The following is a 22,042-nucleotide window of genomic DNA, read 5'->3' as shown; positions in this document are numbered from 1 at the left end:
GACTTCATCCCCATGTTCCGGCTGAGGCTGTCCCAACCAAAATTCCCCCAAAAATTAAAGAAAAAAAAAAACAAAAAAAAAAAAAAAACAAAAAAAAAAAAAAAACGGTTTTGTCTCGACTGGGCCGGAGCTACTGGCTAAAGAGGTAGCGGGGGGGAGCTGCACCACGTCCTAGCCAATGGGTGCCCCATCTATTATTGGCCCTCCGGATGGAAACTCTCACTCCCCTTTTTTTCTCTGTCCCTCCATCCATCCATTCATCCATCCATCCATCCATCCTGCTTTCTCTCTCCCTCCACCTCTCCCTCTTTCCACATTCTCCACTATGTAAGTCATCTAAGATTTAATTTGGCCACACCCATTATTTAGCATAACTAAAACCCATGCCCATTTTCCTTCTACTAAGCCACACCTACAAATGCCCCCTCTAATTAAAATAATACTCCGCCTACAGACAAAAAAAAAAAAAAAGTGTCCCTAAAAATGTCGGCAACTATGCTATGCTGTATCTCTACAAAGTAGAGACTAGAATCAATCTCTTCCCCCAGTGAAAACAGCACAGTGTACACAAAAACACTGGCTGGGCACACAATTAACCCTTTGATCGCCCTAGATGTTAACCCCATCAGTACAGTGACAGTGCATATTTTTAGCACTGATCACTGTATCAATGGCACTGGTTCCAGGCAAAGTGTCAGTTAGTGTTAAAATGTCTGCCGCAATATTGCAGTCCCACTATAAGTCACTGATCGTCGGCATTACCAGTATAAAATTAAATTTAAAAAAAAAAAAAAAAAAAAAAAAAAAAGGGGAAGAGGAAGAAATGAAAATTCCATAACATGTATACCATAGTTTGCAAACCAATCAATATAAGCTTATTGGGATTTTTTTTTTTTCCCAAAAAAACATGTAGCAGAATACATATTGGCCTAAATTTATGAAGAAATTCTATTTTTTTATTTAATGTATTTTATAGCAGAAAAAAAAAATGAAAATAAAAACCCAATAATTTTACGGTTTATAGCACTGGTGACCTCACAAAAAGTGGAGTAAGGCAAGGATTTGGGATTTTCAGATACCAGGAAGGTGACCAAATACCACCAGATCTCGGGATATTAGTAAGGGAATGTAAAAAGGAACAATCTCCGTTTTTCCATTTCCTTACTGATATCCGGAGATCTGGTGGCTGTTGATCTGATCTGCTTCTTTAGATCTCTCTGCTGAGCAATTAGGACGAACATCAGGAGTAACCTTGTACCCATTTGCTGTATGAGACTCCTGTAATGGTGATCATATATATCCGGTGAGTAGGCTATGTGACCGGTGTTGGTGGAGGAAGATTTAGTCACTTGATTGTTGGATCTATGGAATCATATGCACCACTGAAAACTATGGGATGACATTTTTTGGACATTTTTTCACCTTTAAATATTATAATTGAGTTCTTAGGAAATTGCATTTTTACCATTTGTCACCCATTGAAAACATTAGGGGGCAATTTCAATGCATGTTTGTTTATTAGCACTTTATAGCAGTGGTCATCAACCCTGTCCCCAGGAGCCCCTAACAGGCCAGGTTTTATGTATTACCTTGAGGAGATGAAGACTAGAATACTGCAATCACTGAGCAGCAAATGATATCACCTGTGATGTATATAAGAGAGCTCAAGCGCTGACGTGGTAGCAATTTTAATACTATGAGGACCAAATGGTTAATATGAGATGACCAAATAATATAGCTGCAACTAAGTGTGTTAAAATCAATAAATAGTAAGAATGGTCAGTTGCGCTTGTATTATCCTCATATTCCCATAAAAAATAAAGAGTAAAAATATGCTTCTAGTGGTAACATTAAATTCCCATAAGGGTGGTAAAAATAAGAGTGGTAAAATAAAAGGTAAAATTCCACTTCCAATAATAACAGTGAATATTCATAAATAAATGAATGAAATAAAACTAAACTAATCCCACATAAATGTGCTGATAAAAAACGTAAGGTGGTAAAATAAGAAATAAGATTCTACTTCTAAAAATAACAGTGAATGTTCATTAATAAATTAAGTTCAACTGAACTAATCCCACATAAGTGTGCTAATGGAAAACGCACAGTAATGAACCTTGCTGTGTATGTGCTTTAACACAGCTGTAAGCCCCTTATAATAAACATATTAGGTGAAATCTAATTAAGTAAAAAACAAATGAAATCAGAATATATATGTCATGCTTCTATGAGATTTCTCCAAAATTATAAATACAAATGTGTAGAAAATTGTATAGACAAAAATCCTCCTTTGCCTACAAAACCTTCATGTGAAGTGTGGCTAATCATCAAGTGTTATAACATTAAGCCAAAACAGTGTCAACTCGTGACAATGTTGAAACAAAGAAACAAAGTGATGGTGAAAAAAAAGAATAAAATGTTACTTCTAACTCCTTGCGCTTTTTCTTCAATATTAATCACTTCTCCTCTCAGATTCCGGACATATAGGGAGAAAAAAAAATTAACAATCCATTGCGCAGAGATTAATGATTCATTGGATAATAAACTTAAGATAGGGTTTTCTCACTCACAGACTCAGACTCATTCTGGATGGGATCGCTTATAGATTGATCAGGCTGCAAACAAGAGCTCAGCAGCACAGCTCTCCATTCACCGCCGCCAATTCACACACTGCAGATGCTGGATGTCACAGGCTCCTCCTACATGTTACGTCACTGTCACATGACTTTTTCAAGGAGTGACAGTGACGTAACATGTAGGAGGAGCCTGTGACATCCAGCATCTGCAGTGTGTGAATTGGCGGCGGTGAAGGGAGAGCTGTGCCGCTGAGCTCTTGTGATATTGCTATTACAAGGGATGTTTAATAGGAATAAAAGTGATCAATTTTTTTTTTTTTTTTCAAAAAAAGTGTCAAAATAAAAAAAAAAAAAAAAAAAAAATATATATATAAATTAACAATAAAAAAAAAAAAAAAACAAAAAAAAAATTTTTTAAAGCGCCGCTGTCCCCGTGTGCTCGCACGCAGAAGCGAACGCATACGCAAGTCCCGCCCACATATGAAAACGGTGTTCAAACCATACATGTGAGGTATCGCCGCGAACGTTGGAGCGAGAGCAATAATTTTGGCCCTAGACCTCCTCTGTAACTCAAAACATGTAACCAGTAAAAAAATTTCAAGCGTCGCCTATGGGGATTTTTAAATACTGAACACTGGCGCCATTCCACGAGCCTGTGCAATTTTGAAGCGTGACATGTTAGGTATCTATTTACTCGGCGTAACTTCATCTTTCACAAAATGCAAAAACATTGGGCTAACTTTACTGTTTTGTTTTTTTTTTTAAACACAAAAGTTTTTTTCCCAAAAAAAAAACGCGTTCGAAAATTCCTGTGCAAATACTGTGTGAGATAAAAAGTTGCAACAACCGCCATTGTATTCTCTAGGGTCTTTGCTAAAAAAAATATATAATGTTTGGGAGTTCTATGTAATTTTCTAGCAAAAAAATGATGGTTTTTACATGTAGGAGCAAAGTGTCAGAATTGGCCCGGTATTGAAGTGGTTAATGTTATAACACTTGATGATTAGCCACACTTCACATGAAGGTTTTGTAGGCAAAGGAGGATTTTTGTCTATACAATTTTCTACACATTTGTATTTATAATTTTGGAGAAATCTCATAGAAGCATGACATATATATTCTGATTTCATTTGTTTTACTTAATTAGGATTTCACCTAATATATTTATTATAAGGGGCTTATATCTGTGTTAAAGCACATACACAGCAAGGTTCATTACTGTGCGTTTTCCATTAGCACACTTATGTGGGATTAGTTCAGTTGAACTTAATTTATTAATGAACATTCCACTTCTAAAAAGAATAGTGAATCTTATTTCTTATTTTACCACCTTACGTTTTTTAATCAGCACATTTATGTGGGATTAGTTTAGTTTTATTTCATTTATTTATGAATATTCACTGTTATTATTGGAAGTGGAATTTTACCACTCTTATTTTTACCACCCTTATGGGAATTTAATGTTATCACTAGAAGCAAATTTTTACTCTTCATTTTTTATGGGAATATGAGGATAATACAAGCGCAACTGACCATTCTTACTATCACCTGTGATGCATTTCAGTTATCTTGCAAACCTGGCCTGTTGGTGGGCCCTGAGGACAGGGTTGATGACCACTGCTTTATAGTAATACATGTTTGTATTATATATTTTGCACGTTCACTCATGGCAATTAATCCACTAGTGACATCTAGTGGTCATTCATGATACTGCACTTTGTTTATATAGTTTGAATTAATAGGGTGTGTGGTTTACTACCATTTTTTCCTTTCTAGAAGGCATTTTTTAACCTCACAACCAGCAGCCCCTACACTAAACATATTTATATATATATATACATACATATACACACACACATACATATACACACACACACACACACACACACACACACACACACACACGTGTAAGGGAACAATATCTAGTGCATTACTCCCATCATGTTTGACAAGTAGGGTATGGGTCCTCGGGCCTGCCCTGAAAGTCTTGGGAGGGGGTGGACATGGCCTTCTGGCTTAGTTCACCTTCTCTCATGGGGTCTCCCTTCGGGGGAGCCCCACCTAATACTTGGGTTGGTCTGTCTCGGTACCCCAGTCTGGAGCCTAACGCCCGGGGTATCAGGGCAAGGGTCCCTTCTCTTCGGAGGACCATGTGTGCACCCTGTGCACGTTTTGTGTTTCACTTTTTTGGTGTGCATTTTTGCACCGGGCTTTAAAAAAAAAAAAAAAAATATATATAATTCCCCTATCACATTTTTTAATATCACTTAAAACTGTATGTAACATTAAGGTGAACAAGTTTAATTGCCCTGCACAATCAAAGCACAGGCTTGCTTTAAGGAGCTGAAAACATGAGCCGGGAGATAGTCCTGGGGACAATGTGTACATACCCAGGCATATTTGTCACCCTTCAATATTTGACTACTAATCATCAAGTGTCTGAAACGGAGAGCGGATTAAAAATAGAAAAAAATAAAAAAATAAAAAGTAAAAAAGTCCCCAAAAGGAATGCAGTTTTACTTATTTAAAATCTGCCACTTGCAGAATGAGGATTATCCAGCAACCAAATGCTTCATTAGGCTAGTCAGACTTTAAAAACAAGCAGTCTTGTAGACCATCCTTGTCCCTTCCATCAACAAGCATCAAGATTGTTGGCCTTCACTGCTGCGTCTTCTGCCTTACGTTTCAGTAGATTATCACCGTGAGTTGCAGTCCAACACCATCAACCCAAGGACCAAGAGGTGCCCAGTTCCAGAAGGCCCGCCAAGCTGAGGAGAGCAGCATCGGGGCTACTGTGGGCACCATGCCCTGGGGTCTGTCATCTTCGGGGTGGAAAACATCACCCATCGTCTGAGGTATAGTAAGAATGACCCCTGGAAGACGGAGGAAGAAATTTATTTTAGCTAAGGAGCATATATAAATATCTGAAAGAAAGGTTTTGATTATTTAAACTGACGAGTTTATTCAAACAGTGCAAAGCACAATGATAAGGTGCAAAGTGTAGCACCCAAAATCTGTCTCTGAACTAGCCTGACTGGAGAAAAAAAAAAAATGAACTTGGAATGGTTGCAGAAGGTTACAGTACATTAAAATATTATTTGAACTACCTACAACTCCGGACTAAACTTTCTTCTGTAATAAATTACAAAAAAACACCTCTTCTTGGCTACAAGATAATCTCTGTCTTTTGTGTCTAATGAAACCACCAAGGGGCATAATAACCACTTCAATACAGGGCACTTTCACACCTTCCTGCCCAAGCCAATTTTCAGCTTTCAGTGCTGTCACTTTTTATTACAATTGCGGGGTCATGCTACACTGTACCCAAACTAAATTTTTATCATTTTGCTCCCGCAAATAGAGCTTTCTTTTGGTGGTATTTGATTACCTCTGCGGTTTTTATTTTTTGCTAAATAAAAAAAGAAGTCGTCCGAAAATTTTGAAAAAAAAAGTTTTTGTTTTGGTTATAAAATTTTGTAAATAAGTAAGTTTTTTCTTCACTGATGGGCACTGATAGGTGGCACTGATGCGCATTGATAGGCAGCACTGATGGGTACTTATGGGTGGCACTGATGGGCATTGCTGGCTGGCACTGGCTTTCACTGATAGACATCACTGGCACTGGCAGGCATTTTATTGATTGGCAGCTGCCTGGGAACAGATTGGCATTTCCCTGGTGGTCTAAGATGGCATACCTGGTGGTCCAGTGTGGTGGCCATCCCTGGTGGTCCTGGGCGGGCATCCGAGGGGGGGCTGCGCTGATAAACAATCAGAACCCACCCTGTCAGGAGAGCAGCCGATCGGCTCTCCTCTACTTGCGTCTGTCAGACACCAGTGAGGAAAAGCCGAACGGATCTTCCGGTTTACATTGCGATCAGCCGTGATTGGACACAGCTGATCACGTGGTAAAGAGTCTCTGTCAGACTCATTACCTAGATCGGAGTTGCGGTGTGTCAGACTGACACCGCAACAACGATTGCCGCAATGCACGCCCTCCTGGTGACGTCAACAAAAAATTCTCTCCAGTACAAATGTTTTTGATTCATACAGAATCAATGAAGCTGATGAACATAATACAGTGCCTTGAAAAAGTATTCACACCCCTTGAAATTTTCCACATTTTGTCAGGTTACAACCAAAAACATAAATGTTTGGGGATTTTATGTGAAAGACCAAACACAAAGTGGCACATAATTGTGAAGTTGAAGGAAAATTATAAAATGATTTTCAACATTTTTTACAAATAAATATGTGAATAGTGTGGGGTGCATTTGTAATCAGCCCCCCTGAGTCAATACTTTGTAGAACCTCCTTTCACTGCAATTACAGCTGCAAGTCTTTTTGGGGATGTCTCTACCAGCTTTGTACATAAATATGCTTTGATCTAAACCATTCCATTGTAGCTCTAGCTGTATGTTTAGGGTAGTTGTCCTGCTGGAAGGTGAACCTCCACCCCAGTCTCAAGTCTTTTGCAGATTCTAACAGGTTTTCTTCTAAGATTGCCCTGTATTTGGCTCCATTCAACTTCCCATCAACTCTGACCAGCTTCCCTGTCCCTGCTGAAGAAACACATCCCCACAACAGGATGCTGCCACCACCATGTTTCATGGTGGGGATGGTGTGTTCAGGGTGATGTGCAGTGTTAATTTTCCACCACACAGAGTTTTGCGCTTTTAGGCCAAAAAGTTCAATTTTGGTCTCATCTGACCAGAGCACCTTCTTCCACATGTTTGCTGTGTCCCTCACATGGCTTTTCACGAACTGAAAACAGGACTTCTTATGGCTTTCTTTCTACAATGGTTTTCTTCTTGCCACTCTTCCATAAAGGCCAAAATTTGTGGAGTGCACGACTAATAGTTGTCCTGTGGACAGATTCTCCTACCTGAGCTGTGGAATTCTGCAGCTCCTCCAGAGTTACCATGGGCCTCTTGGCTGCTTCTCTGATTAATAGATGGTTCCTTGCACGGCCTGTCAGTTTAGGTGGACGGCCATGTCTTGGTAGGTCTGCAGTTCTGCTATACTCTTTCCATTTTCGGGTGATGGATTGAACAGTGCTCCGTGAGATGTTCAAAGCTTGGGATATTTTTTTTTTTTTTTTTTATAACCTAACCCTGCTTTAAACTTCTCCAGAACTTTATCCCTGACCTGTCTGGTGTGTTCCTTGACCTTCATGATGCTGTTTGTTCACCAAGTTTCTCTAACAAACCCCTGAGGGCTTCACAGAACTGTATTAATACTGAGATTAAATTACACACAGGAAGACTATTTACTATTTCGGTGACTTCTGAAGGCAATTGGTTCCACTAGATTTTAGTTAGGGGTATCAGAGTAAAGGGGGCTGAATACAAATGCACGCCACACTTTTCAGATATTTATTTGTAAAAACAATTTAGAAAACCATTTATCATTTTCCTTCCACTTCACAATTATGTGCCACTGTGCTGGTCTATAACATAAAATCCCAATAAAATACATTTATATTTTTGGCTGTAACATGACAAAATTTCAAGGGTTATGAATACTTTTTCAAGACACTGTAAATATTTCCTATGATCAGCAGCTACATTTAGTGGCCATAGCATTGCATTTTCCCGATTCACTTTATTCTGTATAAATGACCTGTAGAGAACATAGACTGATAACCTATGAATGTATACACAGTTTCACTGTATAAATAGCTCTGAAAATTATTTATATATACACACCCCCTAGTGTCACTCAACCTGCAAAACTGAGGATTCTACTGTTGATGCCGGGTATTACAACTGCCTAAGGGGGCATCACCACAGTGCCCTTTATTCACCGTGTTCTGGTACAGAGAATGATGATGTCAGCACCTTTCTGCCTAAGGACCACCGAGCCAAGAAAAGAACTAAAGAGCAATCCCTGCAACATCACATGATTGGCTGGAGGGCTTTTGGAAAAAAACAAAGTTAAAGAATAAAAATAAATAAAAAACATTTTTGGCTGAATTTGGACCTGAAACGGACCAGAAGACGCACAGAACTCCTGTGCAATTCGCACCGGAGCCACTTCCGGAGATGTGTGAACCGTGTCCATAGAAAGCCGGTCATCACTACTGACATGAGATTTTGATGTGGGGAAACCCGCATCCAATTCGCAATAGTGTGAGCCCAGCCTCAAACATGGGGTTTACAAAATAGGGAATGGTGGGGACCTAGAAAGAAGACTTGTGATGCAAATGTGCCAATTAGCATAACTGTATTCCTAATAATGGAGCTCCGTGGAAGAATGGAGGAAGGAAGCAAGGCTTTAAAAAGGGAAAAAAAAAAAAAGCAGTAAAAAAAAAAAAAAAAAAAAAAAATTAAAAATTAAAACGGTTTATTTTAGTTCATTCAGTTAAAGGGTCAGGCATAGTATAGCTATTGAGGGAGGCCAGTGGTACAAGCCAGTTTCCCCTATCTAAAGCTGGGCATAGATGGTTAGTTTTTTTATTTCTCAGCTAGATTTCTCCATCCACAAACTGAGGTGGATGGAGGAATCACCTCCACCTGGACATTATATTCTGACAGTGGCTCCTATTGCTGTCAGAATACACTAATCATCAGCTGCAGCCACTGATCGACAAATGTTTTCCAGCATGTTCCATAGAAGTCAATCTAACTTAGGTTGATTTCTGTTAAACAGGGAGGGCCATCCGTCTATACCCCACTTACCTCTATTCCTGATCACCTTTGAGGGGTCCATCAGCTACTATTATATCCTCCATAATATACAATACAAATTCCAGAAAGCAGGTAGGAGCCCTCATATTGGCTGCAGCATGTATACAAACCCAGCAATCTCCCCAGTACAGTCCCAGAGATAGAACGGTCAGTTTAACGCTACTACATATACCACGAATGGATACCAGTTTTGCATGGCTGGAACGACTATTATTATAATGTTTCGTTACACATCTTATTGCACAAGACCCAAAGTCATTCTATACAAGAAAACCCATTACATTAGAGGTGCCCCTTTGCATTCTACTGTGAGAGTTTCCTTAAGCCCCAATTCACATCGCGGCAACAGGTCATGAAGATTTGACAGGTCAAACCGCATGACAAGCCGCAGCCTATTGTGGAAATTACTCCGCTCAAATTGGTGCGGCACTGCAAAGTTGGCATAGCACCGATTTGAGCGAAGTGATTGTCGGCAATAGGCTGCGGCTTGTCATGCGATTTGACCTGTCAAATCTTCATGACCTGTTGCTCCAATGTGAATGGGGGCTTAAAGAAACTCACAGTAGTTCCTGCACTACTTTTGGCGATTTTGGGTGCGACTTGCATAGACATCTGTGCATGATGCCGCACCCGAAGTCGCACTGACATGCGGCTTTGAAATTGTGCTATTTCAGATAGTCGCACAATTTCAAAGCCACAGTCAATGTAAACAAGGGATAAACTGATAACCAGACCACTGAGTAAACACCACTGCACTATCACTGTCTGCCCTGGATCCCCTTTAGGGCCTGCAGGCTACTTCTAGGTTGTGTCTGAAGAGTTAGGTTGACCATGCACATTGCAATTCCCTTTAGATCTACCAACCACAAAGTATAGAGCCTGCCTAAATGTTAACTTAGCTTAGCTTAATTTGTTATATCTAAAAGGAGACTGTACAGAGACACTACAAATCAGACTGTAACGTGTATGGCTAGCTTTAGGCTACTTCTGGGTTTGTAGACTTTGGCTGTGTTATTGCTTTGCAGTCTCTTTACCTCTTCACTCAGGGGTCTGGCCATTTGTGTCGTCCTTTATCTGAAGATCTCAGCTTTTCCAGGTTTTCCTGTACAGATCGGACTGCTTTTTCTGTAGAAGGAAGAAGCTGTGAGTATCTCTATAGCCAGGTGACAGCAGACCACAAAATAGGCAAATTCTTACCCAGTAAGACAGTGCTTTCCTCCAGTGAGGACGACAGCTCCAGCATGCTCATAGACTTCAGTGAGGCTCCATTTCCAGCATGAGGTCCTGACAAAGACATGCAGGAAGGATTATTGTAACATGTAGCAAAGTACCAGTTTTTACAGAACATAATGCAAAGAAACCTAAAGCCCTACTCTGGGCTCCAAGCCTCCCTTGAAATCTTCCCCCCATTGTGGCACCCACTGGTAATATTTTATTCTTTAAGTCGGTCCCACAACACCTCAGGGTCCTGTCTGCCACGCTGGGCAGTCCTCATTGATGCAAAGGGCAGTGCTGACATGATTATGTCAGTGGTGCCCTTTGTGCATGAAGGATACTTTGGTGGTGCCTCCTCATGGAACAGGGTCATGACACCCTGCACTTACATTATCTTCTCAATCTTCTATGTTGAGTGATGCTGGGTGTCATTGAACATGGAGAATTGAGGACATCTTGTGGCAAAGAAAAAGTACTGCAGGGGGACAACCTCACATCAGAGGCGAGTATTGCAGCCAGAGCAGTTTTATTTTAAATTTGCCTGGGAACTATTTGAAGAGAAGAAAATAGCCTGAGAGTTGGAGTTGGGGAAACCGAAATGAGAAAAACGTTTCTTATATTAAACACAAATACAAACATAACTAGTGAGAAGGTTGTAACCAGGGAGGGAGTAAAAGGGGAAATCTTCCCACTAATGCAGTAATATGTTAGCTTGTAGTTTAGGCAGTAGCCTATATTAGCGAACACAAGTCAATGCAATCATTCAGGATGCCTTAGATTGTGTGTTCAGTGCCTTGAAAAAGTATTCATACCGCTTGAAAATTTTCCACATTTTGTCATGCGACAACCAAAAACGTAAATGTATTTTATTGGGATTTTATGTGATAGACCAACACAAAGTGGCACAGAATTGTGAAGTAGAAGGAAAATGATAAATGGTTTTCAAAAGTTTTTACAAATAAATATGTGAAAAGTGTGGCGTACATTTGTATTCAGCCCCCTTTACTCTGATACCCCTAACTAAAATCTAGTGGAACCAATTGCCTTCAGAAGTCACCTAATTAGTAAATAGAGTCCACCTGTGTGTAATTTAATCTCAGTATAAATACAGCTGTTCTGAGAAGCCCTCAGAGGTTTTTTTAGAGACAAAGCCCTCAGAGGTTTTTTAGAAACAAACAGCATCATGAAGGCCAAGGAACACACCAGACAGGTCAGGGATAAAGTTGTGGAGAAATTTAAAGCGGGGTTAAGTTATAAAAAAAAAATATCCCAAGCTTTAAACATCTCACGGAGCACTGTTCAATCCATCATCTGAAAATGGAAAGAGTATGGCACAACTGCAAACTTACCAAGACATGGCTGTCCACCTAAACTGACAGGCAGGACAAGGAGAGCATTAATCAGAGAAACAGCCAAGAGGCCCATGGTAACTCTGGAGGAGCTGCAGAGATCCACAGCTCAGGTGGGAGAATCTGTCCACAGGACAACTATTAGTCGTGTACTCCACAAATCTGACCTTTATGGAAGAGTGGCAAGAAGAAAGTCATTGTTGAAAGAAAGACATAAGAAGTCCTGTTTGCAGTTTGTGAAAAGCCATGTGGGGGACACAGCAAACATGTGGAAGAAGGTGCTCTGGTCAGATGAGACCAAAATTAAACTTTTTGTCCTAAAAGGAAAACGCTATGTGTGGCGGAAAACTAACACTGCACATCACCCTGAACACACCATCCCCACTGTGAAAACATGGTGGTGGCAGCATCATGTTGTGGGGATGCTTTTCTTCAGCAGGGACAGGGAAGCTGGTCAGAGTTGATGGGAAGATGGATGGAGCCAATTACAGGGAAATCTTAGAAGAAGACCTCTGAGTCTCCAAAAGACTTGAGACTGGGGCGGAGGTTCACCTTCCAGCAGGACAACAACCCTAAACATCCAGCCAGAGCTACAATGGAATGGTTGAGATCAAAGCATATTCGTGTGTTAGAATGGCCCAGTCAAAGTCCAGACTTAAATCTAATTGAGAATCTGTGACAAGACTTGAAAATTGCTGTTCAGACACTCTTCATCCAATCTGATAGCTTGAGCTATTTTGTAAAGAAGAATGGGCAAAAACGTCACTCTAGATGTGCAAAGCTGGTAGAGACATCCCCAAAAAGACTTGCAGCTGTAATTGCAGTGAAAGTTATTTCTACAAAGTATTGACTCAGGGGGGCAGAATACAAATGTACACCACACTTTTCACATATTTGTAAAAAAAATATTGAAAACCATTTATCATTTTCCTTCCACTTCACAAGTATGTGCCACTTTGTGTTGGTCTATCACAAACTACATTTACGTTTTTGGTTGTAACATGACAAAATGTGGAAAATTTCAAGGGGTATGAATACTTTTTCAAGGCACTGTAGTTACAATCAGTGATGTAATGTTAATAAAAAGACATCGCCACCTTCAGGCCATTAAAATGAATATCCACATACAATTTTTTCTATATGGATTATTTAAAAAAAAAAAAAAAAAAGTATTTGTTTCAGTCATAAACAGAATAAAGAAATTGTATTAAAAAAAACCCCACAATATAGTGTACATTCCTTTTAAAAGATTCTGGTGGTTTTTAGATTTCACCAATTAGTCTAGGGCTTGAGTTCCATTGTGCACATAATATTTAACCATTCACACCTATTCACTCCGCTTTTCCATCTAAATCCCCATGTCATTATATAAGCTGTGTCATGCTACACCTTACCTGCTTGTCTGGAGGGAGCTGTACGTGTTCTTATGGCGTTTGTTTTTCCCAGGCGATGAGATAGCTCTTCCTGGAAATTCCTGTGACACATGTAAAAAAAAAAACAAAAAAAAAACCCATCATTAGCAAATCAGATGTTTTGGCAATATACATTTTAATTCAGCAATGGAGCCAAAATATTGCTCTGGGGGTTGGAAGTGGGTGCTCCTAAAGGTGAACTTAGCTTTTAACATATATAACTGCTACACAATACATTTAATAACTTAAAGCTAAAATTCAGGCAGATATAAAAGGTTACATAGTAATGTAGCCCTGTATTCAATAATACATCAATAATACATCCTTGAATGTATTTTTTTTTTAAAGAAAAAGCAGTGCAAGCGGCTACATTTTAAAGTGTTACTAAACCCAGGACCCTGCATTCACTATATCTGGTCTTCCACAGTACACAGAACATGGAAATCCAAAGATTTTGGTAAATAAAAACGGAAAAATACCTTTTCCCATCAGCAGTCTTGTGACTTCTATCAGTGTCTGGTTAAAGCTTGTAGGAGGAGTTTTCATTCTACTCTGATTGTCCTATGAGGCTGCAGGACCCTGGCCCTCTGTCTGGACAGTGCAGATTGGCCCTGTGGTGATCACATGCACCCTCCCAAGAAAAAAAAAAAAAAAAAAAAACACAAACAAAAAAACAAAAACCTCTCTAGCAATCCACACCAATCTGAACATGTGCAGGGTGACTTCAAGGCTCTGTTTTATCAGCAGATGGATTGGGATCAGTAAAAGAAGGGGAGGATCAGAGAAGACAGGATCGAACAGCCTTTTACACAATGCATAGGATTAACCCCTTAGGTTCCACAGTGAGTAGCACAGCATGCTTTACTGTATATACATACTGATTTTACGGTTGTGGGTTTAGTAACACTTTAATGGAGTATTAGCTTTTTGCAGTCCCTGTACAGCAGAGATGAAACTAGCAAAGGAAGAAACAATACAAGTAGCCATTCAGTTGTGCTGCAGGGCAAAAAACATGCAGATAAGAGGAAAGAGCAGAGAGATGAGCTCATACTCTACAACCAGACATGTCTGCTTCCCCATTATATTTTTTATCTTTGGATAAGGCAATGGTAGATCTGAATAGCCCGATACAACACGTGTTCACTGGTTGAGAGATTTTTTTTCTGGTCTTCGGTTTTGGTAGAGCTGCCAAGTACCTGAGCTGAGTGACTGCCCTCTGAGTTTCCGTGGCCAGGTTACATGTGGCTTCCAACTGGCAGCGAACACTCCTCCATTTTGTCTCCTGCTCCATGAGGCAGCTCTCAGCCACGGCTCGGAGTTCCCTTTCCTGGTCAACTTGTCCTTTCAAGAGCTCCGTTTCTTCACACTTCTATGGAGTAAGCCCGATATGAAAACGTCAAAAAAGTTCATCTTTTGTAACACTTAACTGCTTTGTTCAAACAATACACCATTACCTTGTGGAGCTGTATGGCCAGCTCTTGCATCTCAGCTTCCAAATGATCAGCATAGGCCTGTTCCAAGGCATCCCCTGGAGGACGGGCAGAACTATGCCAGCGAGCAATGGCAGATGTCATTTTTCTCTTTGGCCCAAACAAGCTACAATGCAAACATACAGGAATTAATTTTCTGGGGCTTCATAAAAAGATAGCTATATAAAATGAGCAGCAGAGATCACCAACGTAAAACCAAGGCAAAAGCTAAGAAAAATAAAAAACAGCTCTGTTAGTGCTAATGCATGCATTTTTAGTTCAACTTTACATGTCAACTTTAGATTAAAAAGCTCCAATTGGTCCTTAAGGTGAAAAGGGTGGTTACACCCCAGTCTTCTATTGTTAAAAGAGTAGATGAAGCTTTTTTGTCAAGTCCCGGTGTTCTGCCGAGAAAGTTCCTCTCGGCGAATAAGGACCCCCCTCTACTGCACAGGCGCAACACTTGCGCAGTAGGAGCCAGCGGAAATAGCCGAAGCCAAATAGAATAGAAATCAGCTGTACACGGTGCCTGTAAGAGGGCCCCTCGCGGGCTCGCTTCGGGTATGGCCTCGCTGCACTCGGCACTTTGTTATTCTCCCTCTAGGTCCACTTGGATGGTGGGGCTTGAACCTGGACCCAGGGCACAGGCGCCGTGTACAGCTGATTAAAGTTTTTCAGCTTCGGCTATTTTCAGCAGCTCCTAGTCATTCATACTGCGCAAGCGCAGTGCCTGCGCAGTACAGGGGGGTCCTTATCCGCCGGGGAAACTTTCTCGGCAAGCCACCGGAATATATAGTTGCACCTCCAGCCTCTAAGCTTGGCCACAGTCACTCCTCACAAGCCAACTCCCCGGCACTCACGTGATGCCCACTTCCTTCAGGTCAGGCTCTGTGAGAGTGAGGAAGATCCGCAGATTCACATCTTGCTCCTGGAATACAGGAAGGTACTTGGAACAGCCAATCTGCTCGAGCAGCTCTGCCAGGTCCTAATGGGAGAAGATTAAAAGGTTAAGAAATTCTGAATCAGATACAAAAACTAAAATACAGTATAAGTGGACCAGTACTCAAAGCGTATCGAAAGTTAAACCTTTTCTTTAAATCTCAATTTCGGGATTATCTCACTGTCGCAATGGGATTTTTGGTTTATCTGTAAAATCAATTTTTTTGGAGGACATCATGGGACACAGAAGGGGAGGATTTATTAAAGCTGGTGCACAATTTGGTGCAGCTGTGCATAGTAACCAATCAGCTTCTAGGTTTTATTGTCAAAGTTTAATTGAACAAGCTGAAGCTGATTGGTTACTATGCACAGCTGCACCAGTTTTAGTGAATCTCCCCCAGAGCATCTTTTTGGATTCACATGACAGTTATGCTGCCATCTGCAGGTGATTGGCAAAAAAAAAAAAAAAAAAAGTCCCCTCCTAGCCAAAACCCTTCCCTGGCAGGAAGGACTTGAATTTTGTAGCAAGCCATAAACCAAAAGATAGTAGGAGGGGTGGGATCTGTGTCCAGTGATGTGCGCCAAGTAATAGATTTTACAGGTAAACCAAAAATCCCATTTTCATATAGCAAGGGGAACAGAGTCTTCTTGAATCCCTATGACAGGGATGTTCCAAAGCACTGAACATGAGTGGGAGAGCAACAGCCAACAAAACAAAAAAACAGGAAGAACCTCATGCAGCAGCCTGCAAAACACCGCAACCAAACAGAGCATCCTCGGTGGATCCAACATCCAGCTGGTAAAACTTTGTAAAAGCGTGAACCAAAGACCAGGCAGCAGCTTTGCAAACGTGATCTACTGAAGCTTAATGGTGGATAGCACAACAGGCACCTACACTCCTGGTAGAATGTGCCATTACTGAAAAATTAAACCATAGGCTTGAGAAATAAGCTAATGAATCCACCGGCAATAGTAGACTTGGTAGCTGTGCGACCTTTTTCTTTGGACCCTCGGTGAGCACAGAGAATCCAACTTCAGGACTTGAATTCCACTTCAGGTAACTCCTGATAGCACTTAGGATTAAGTGTGAAAAGTGTGAAGAGCCTTGTCCCCTGGCATTTGAGGTTTTGGACAAAAAGAAGGCAAGACAATGTCCTGATTGAGATGAAGGGCCAAAACCTCCTTATGCAAAAAAGATGGCCAAGGACAAAGAACCACCTTGTCACGGTGGAGCACCAGAAACAGCTCCTTACAAGAAAGGGCCACCAGAAACACAACCGTCCTCATCAAAAGAGCTAAGGGAAGATCTCGAATGGGTTCAAATTGAGGTTTCTGTAAAAACACAAACAACCAAATTAAGATCCCATGGGGACAAAAGTGCCCTGATTTAAGGAGAAAAACATGTGACACCCTGTAAAGGCATGCACGAAGAAATGAGAAGCAAGCAGTGTAATGAGATCACGTACTGGACAAACGTAAAGCTGTAGCCAGCGGCCATGTTGTCAGGGAACCTTACGGCAGCCATGACAGCTTTGGCTAACAGTTAAACATTGCAGTAGAAATTTGAACCCCCTCCCGCATTTCCAGGAATTCATAGGCTTTATACTTCAAAAGAGCTGTTATCTCAACATAGAGAAAGCAGAACCAGGCTAGGTCTGAAAAAAAAAAAAAAAACACACACAGCTAATGTTGGCCTGGTAGGATGTCCACGCCTGTCGTAAAACTGTCACCCTCTCATTCCAGAGAACCAACAGATACTGGTCGTAAATACCTTAGTGCACATAAAGCTTAAACAGTTGATAGTTCTGAAAATTCAGCATGTTTCATAACTTCCAAATTAATAATAGCACAGCCATAATATGGACATATTTAGCTTCCTCAGATAATTTGTAACGTTTCAAGTCCAGACACCCCTATGTCAGATCATATGGGAAACCACTGGTACCCCTTATTCCTCCTAGGTAAACTAGACATTGGAGACCTGGCATGTTTCTATTTGTTTTGTAGTAAATGTCACGCTGATCAATATTATGGATATTTGCAGTCTGTAAACAGTAGACATGCAGAGAGATGAATATGTATCCCAAAGTGTACCTGGGACATGGTCATGAATGTAGAGACCTCCCAGCAACCAACCCCTAAACAAGAGGACCAGACAATTGATCACTGGTCGCTGTCAACACCCCTTTGATCTGACAGAAAAGAAGAGAAGCCAAGACAATGGTCAGTACTCCTTTTACCATCCAAGCAGGAACATCTGCCAAGTTTGAGAACCGATTACCCAGCTCATCGATCGAACTCTGATCAACCCTCGGACATTAATAGTATTTTTCCTTCCCAATTCTACCTTATTTCTTAGTGGCTGTATATTGTCTTTATCTCTTTGAAACATCTTTTTTTCTGTAAATATTTTATTTGCACCAATTTTGAACTTTTCATTATTAAACCCTTATGTTGAAAAGTGTTAACCTTGTCTCTAAAGCTCTTAATGCAAGCTATAAACGAACCTGCCTCTTGAAGAGCGCTACTGTTGTAGAGTAAGGCCTCTGAGCAGACCTGTCTGTGGTGGCAGTGTGTGTTGCAGATGCTTATTTCTAAAATCATAATTGGTATTGCTAAATTGATGGAAGTCCTGACCCTTCCTAATAAAAGGTCGTGGTGGCAGTTAAAGGGTTAATAGCGTAATTAGCCCAGAGACAATCGCTCTCAGGCTGCTAGCACCTAGACTGTGGTCCCACAAGCTGGAAAATCTTTGTGCTGGGCGCAGATGAGAGTGCCACTGTTACGTAAGTGACAGCGTGGTGTGAGGTTAGCCGGTCCTCCGTCGCGAGTTAGCGAGGAGGGCAGGGATCTGACCCCGCATTTGTCACAAGCAGCAGCTGAAAAAAGACTGACAAAGCTGAAATCTGACCCTGGATCATACTAAAGGCTACTTGAAAATCAACCCGCATTTGGAGGAAGGCCAAGCTATGACCCACAACATACTTGCAAGGATGAAGCCAGCAACCATTAGGAATGATGGAAGATTGGACCATGAAGCAGAGGGTCGGGGACAATCCAGAAAGACCCAAGGACTGTCAACTGACATGTTCAGGATGTCAGACTGGTACATTCTCCTGGGCACAGCCAGGGCAATCAGAATCACTGGTATGCCCCCCACACAAATTCAATGGAGTAGACGTAGAAGAAGCTGTTGTAGCGGAGGAAAGGCATAAATCAGGGAGAACTGGTCCCATGGAGTGACCAAATGATCCACCGCAAACGCCTGAGAATACCTGGTTATGGGGACAAACCTCCACATCTGGCGTACCCTGTCATCACATCTCCTAGAATACCTCCCAGGGGATAGCCCACTCCTCCGGCGACAACTGCTGACGGCCGGGGAAGTCTGCCCCAATTTTCCACTCCTGGATTGTGATGAAGCTCTGTCCAAGACAGAATGAGATAATTTCCTCCTGGGCCAACCAACATCTGGTGCCGCCTTGAGGATTTATGTATGGCACAACTCTGGTGTTGTCTGACTGAACTATCACGAGGAGACTTTGCAGCTGTTGACCAATACAGGACAGCCAGCCGAATCGCCCGCAGTTTCAGAAAACAATGGGCAACAACCTCTCCTGTGGAGACACCATCACCTTCAGACACTGGCAAGAAAACTGAAGTCCTGCCTACCGGAGAGGAAGGGGAGGGGAGGGGGGGTTACGCCTAGGAGGGAGACTTCTGGTCTTTTGCCAGTATCCAAACACCTGTAGAGAGCAGCATAACCCTCTTGTAAGGATTCAAGCAGATGCTGTGTGTCCTGCAATGTACAATAAAGACATATATTCCATCTCTCAACTGCCACCACATCCGAACTGTTATTTTTGTCCCTGTGTGCATGTAGCACCCTATACAGCAGTTTACAGTATCGGACATCATTCCTCCTTTGCAAGGCTGTCTGCAAGTCAAGGGCACCCGGGGAAACTTCCTGTATGCTGCCCATGTAAATGCCTGAAATGTCCCATAATTCCTCACGACTTGTGTAGTTTCAGAGAGTTTCTGCGCAGGGCCTGTGTGGTAGGCACTACTTGAATTCAGAAACTGCATTTCAAAGCATGGCTTGGGAGGGCAGGCGTGATTGGGTGGGATTGAATGCCAGCTGCGATCCCTTCAATCACACCCAGCCTCAGCACTGGGAACATGTTGACAACGCCTCTGTAGTCTCAGGGACTACAAAGGGCAGTCTAAAGGTGGCCATAGATGGATTGAAATTCCACCAGGCCCTGCTGAATCGCTCGAATTTCGATCCGTTATGGCCACCTTTAGACTGCCCTTTGTAGTCCCTGAGACTACAAAGGCGATGTCAACATGTTTCCAGTGCCAAAGCTGAGTGGGATTAAATGCCAACTATGATCCATTTAATCCCACCCAACCTCAGCACTAGGAATATGTTAAAGTGGTTATAACACGAAAAAAAAAAAAAAAAAAAAAAAAAAAAAAAAAAGGGGGGGGGGGGGGCTCGTCACCTTATAGCAAATTAAACAGCACAGCACAGTGCTTGTGCTGTCTAATCTTTAAAAAAACCTGGCTGATCCTGCCTGTACTGACCACAATAATCATGGCTGATTACCAAGGTCAGTTTACGTGACTCAGTCATCCGCCGCTCTCTCCTCTCCCTGCCTGTCAGCTGATGTGTCAATGAGTAGCAAAGTAAACTGTTAAAAAAATTCACTGCCAGCCCTTCTCTTTTATGCAGCCATAACACACAGTAAGTGTTTGTTGAAAACTAAGCATGTAAATACCCTATTCAGATCTCTTCAGGCCAGTCACGTGACTCCCGGCCACTCTCCTTCCCCATCTAAGGGCTACAGCGGGAGGGGCTGAGCGGCCACATGACCTCGCCGGCTGACGTCAGAGGGAGATCTCGGTCCCTCCCACTGTAGCCCATAGCTGGAGTAGGAGAATGGCCAGGAGTCACGTGATCAGCCCGACGAGATCTGAAGGAAAAAATAAATAAATAAAGGGGGGGGAGGTTGTTATTTACAGGCTTCATTTTCGTTTTCAACAAATACTTACACTGTGTGTTATGGCTGAAAAAAATAAAATAAAAAAAAAAAGGAGGGGCTGGCAGTGAATATTTTTTTTTTTTTTTCCTTGTCAAAAGAAGTTTATTGAGTATACAATGTTATAAAGATACATAAAGTAAGTTTACAAGGATCTATAAAGTAAGCTCATTGTTTTACAGTAGGGTTTATATAGGTAAATATCATGCAATTTCAAATATTAAACATTGGGTTCACGTAAACCTAAATTAAAGATATATATCATTTCCTTAGTTACTTTTGTAGGTATTTAAATGATTTATACATATTGTTTACAAGTAGAGTGTATATAGGTCAAATAAATTCTGATAATGAGCTTTAATCGTAAGGTGGAGAAAAGGAAAGAGAAAGAAGAAAAAGGGTTGAAAGGTAGAGGTATGGTCCACAAGGTTGTCCCGCTCGTCAGTTTATTATTCTTTTTAGTTCTCTTTGAAGCCTTAGAATGGGTGTCTCTGTAAGTCATTTAATCTGTTACCATGGCAACAGGACAGAGTCATTGAAGTTTGACAAGAACTGTTGTTTTATCCAAGGATGCCAACAGTGAATATTTTTTAAAGGTTACAAACACTTTAAGATCGCCTATGTAGTCTACAAAGGGCAGTCTAAAGGTGGCCATAGATGGATCAAGATTTGTCTGGTTCTGCAGGGACCAGCCAAATTTCGATCCATGTGTGGTCACTGTAGTTGAACAGAAGTCAAGCTATCAATTGAATTCTGAATCAACCACTCTGTCGGAGAAGAGCTGCTTGATCAACTGCTGCAGCTAATGACTACAGTGTTGATCTGTGCATTTTGACAGTGGGGGAGTTTTCTTGCTACCAGTACAATAGCACAGCGGGTTGATTCCCCAATCCACCTTTAATGTGAATGTGTGGTCAGTTCAGTTTTGTCCAGGTGAGCACCGTTAGTGGGATTGACAATTTTAGGAAATACAAAATTATGATTTGTCACCAGATTAGAAATAGTCTTTTCACGGGGACACTTTTTCTAACGCCAGCTCTCTAGAAGGTAGATTGTCTCCAACCTGTCAAAATTAAAAACAAGAATGCTGGCAGGGTTTTAGACCTTTTCTACTACAAAAGTTAAGATCAAAAGGACTTGGCATTAGATATTCTTTACAATCTAAAGTTTCACAGGAAGAGAAGAAAGAAGAAAGAAAAAAAAAAAAGAAAAAAAAAAAAGAAGGAAAGGAGGAAGAAAGGAGGAAGAAAGGAGGAAGAAAGGAGGAAGAAAGGAGGAAGAAAGGAGGAAGAAAGGAGGAAGAAAGGAGGAAGAAAGGAGGAAGAAAGGAGGAAGAAAGGAGGAAGAAAGGAGG

General features: G+C 41.3%; 1 protein-coding gene across 2 annotated transcripts in view; it reads right to left on the bottom strand.

Moving 5' to 3' along the window:
- Positions 1 to 4,811: 4,811 nt before the first annotated feature.
- ANKS3 (ankyrin repeat and sterile alpha motif domain containing 3) overlaps positions 4,812 to 22,042 on the bottom strand; it is a 51,954-nt gene continuing 34,723 nt past the window's right edge. For both annotated transcript variants that reach the window (XM_073636565.1, XM_073636566.1), the window contains exons 11-17: positions 15,568 to 15,692; positions 14,693 to 14,834; positions 14,435 to 14,607; positions 13,221 to 13,300; positions 10,460 to 10,546; positions 10,297 to 10,387; positions 4,812 to 5,449 (exon numbers count right to left, since the gene is read on the bottom strand). In XM_073636565.1, coding sequence (XP_073492666.1) covers positions 10,305 to 10,387; positions 10,460 to 10,546; positions 13,221 to 13,300; positions 14,435 to 14,607; positions 14,693 to 14,834; positions 15,568 to 15,692 — 690 coding nt within the window. In that variant the 3' untranslated portion in view covers positions 4,812 to 5,449; positions 10,297 to 10,304. The remainder of the gene's footprint in view (positions 5,450 to 10,296; positions 10,388 to 10,459; positions 10,547 to 13,220; positions 13,301 to 14,434; positions 14,608 to 14,692; positions 14,835 to 15,567; positions 15,693 to 22,042) is intronic.

Source organism: Aquarana catesbeiana, linkage group LG06 (genome assembly GCF_042186555.1).
Source record: "Aquarana catesbeiana isolate 2022-GZ linkage group LG06, ASM4218655v1, whole genome shotgun sequence".
NCBI lineage: Eukaryota > Metazoa > Chordata > Amphibia > Anura > Ranidae > Aquarana > Aquarana catesbeiana.
The sequence above is the reverse complement of the archived record's forward strand: the minus strand, read 5'-3'. Positions and strand labels throughout refer to the sequence as shown.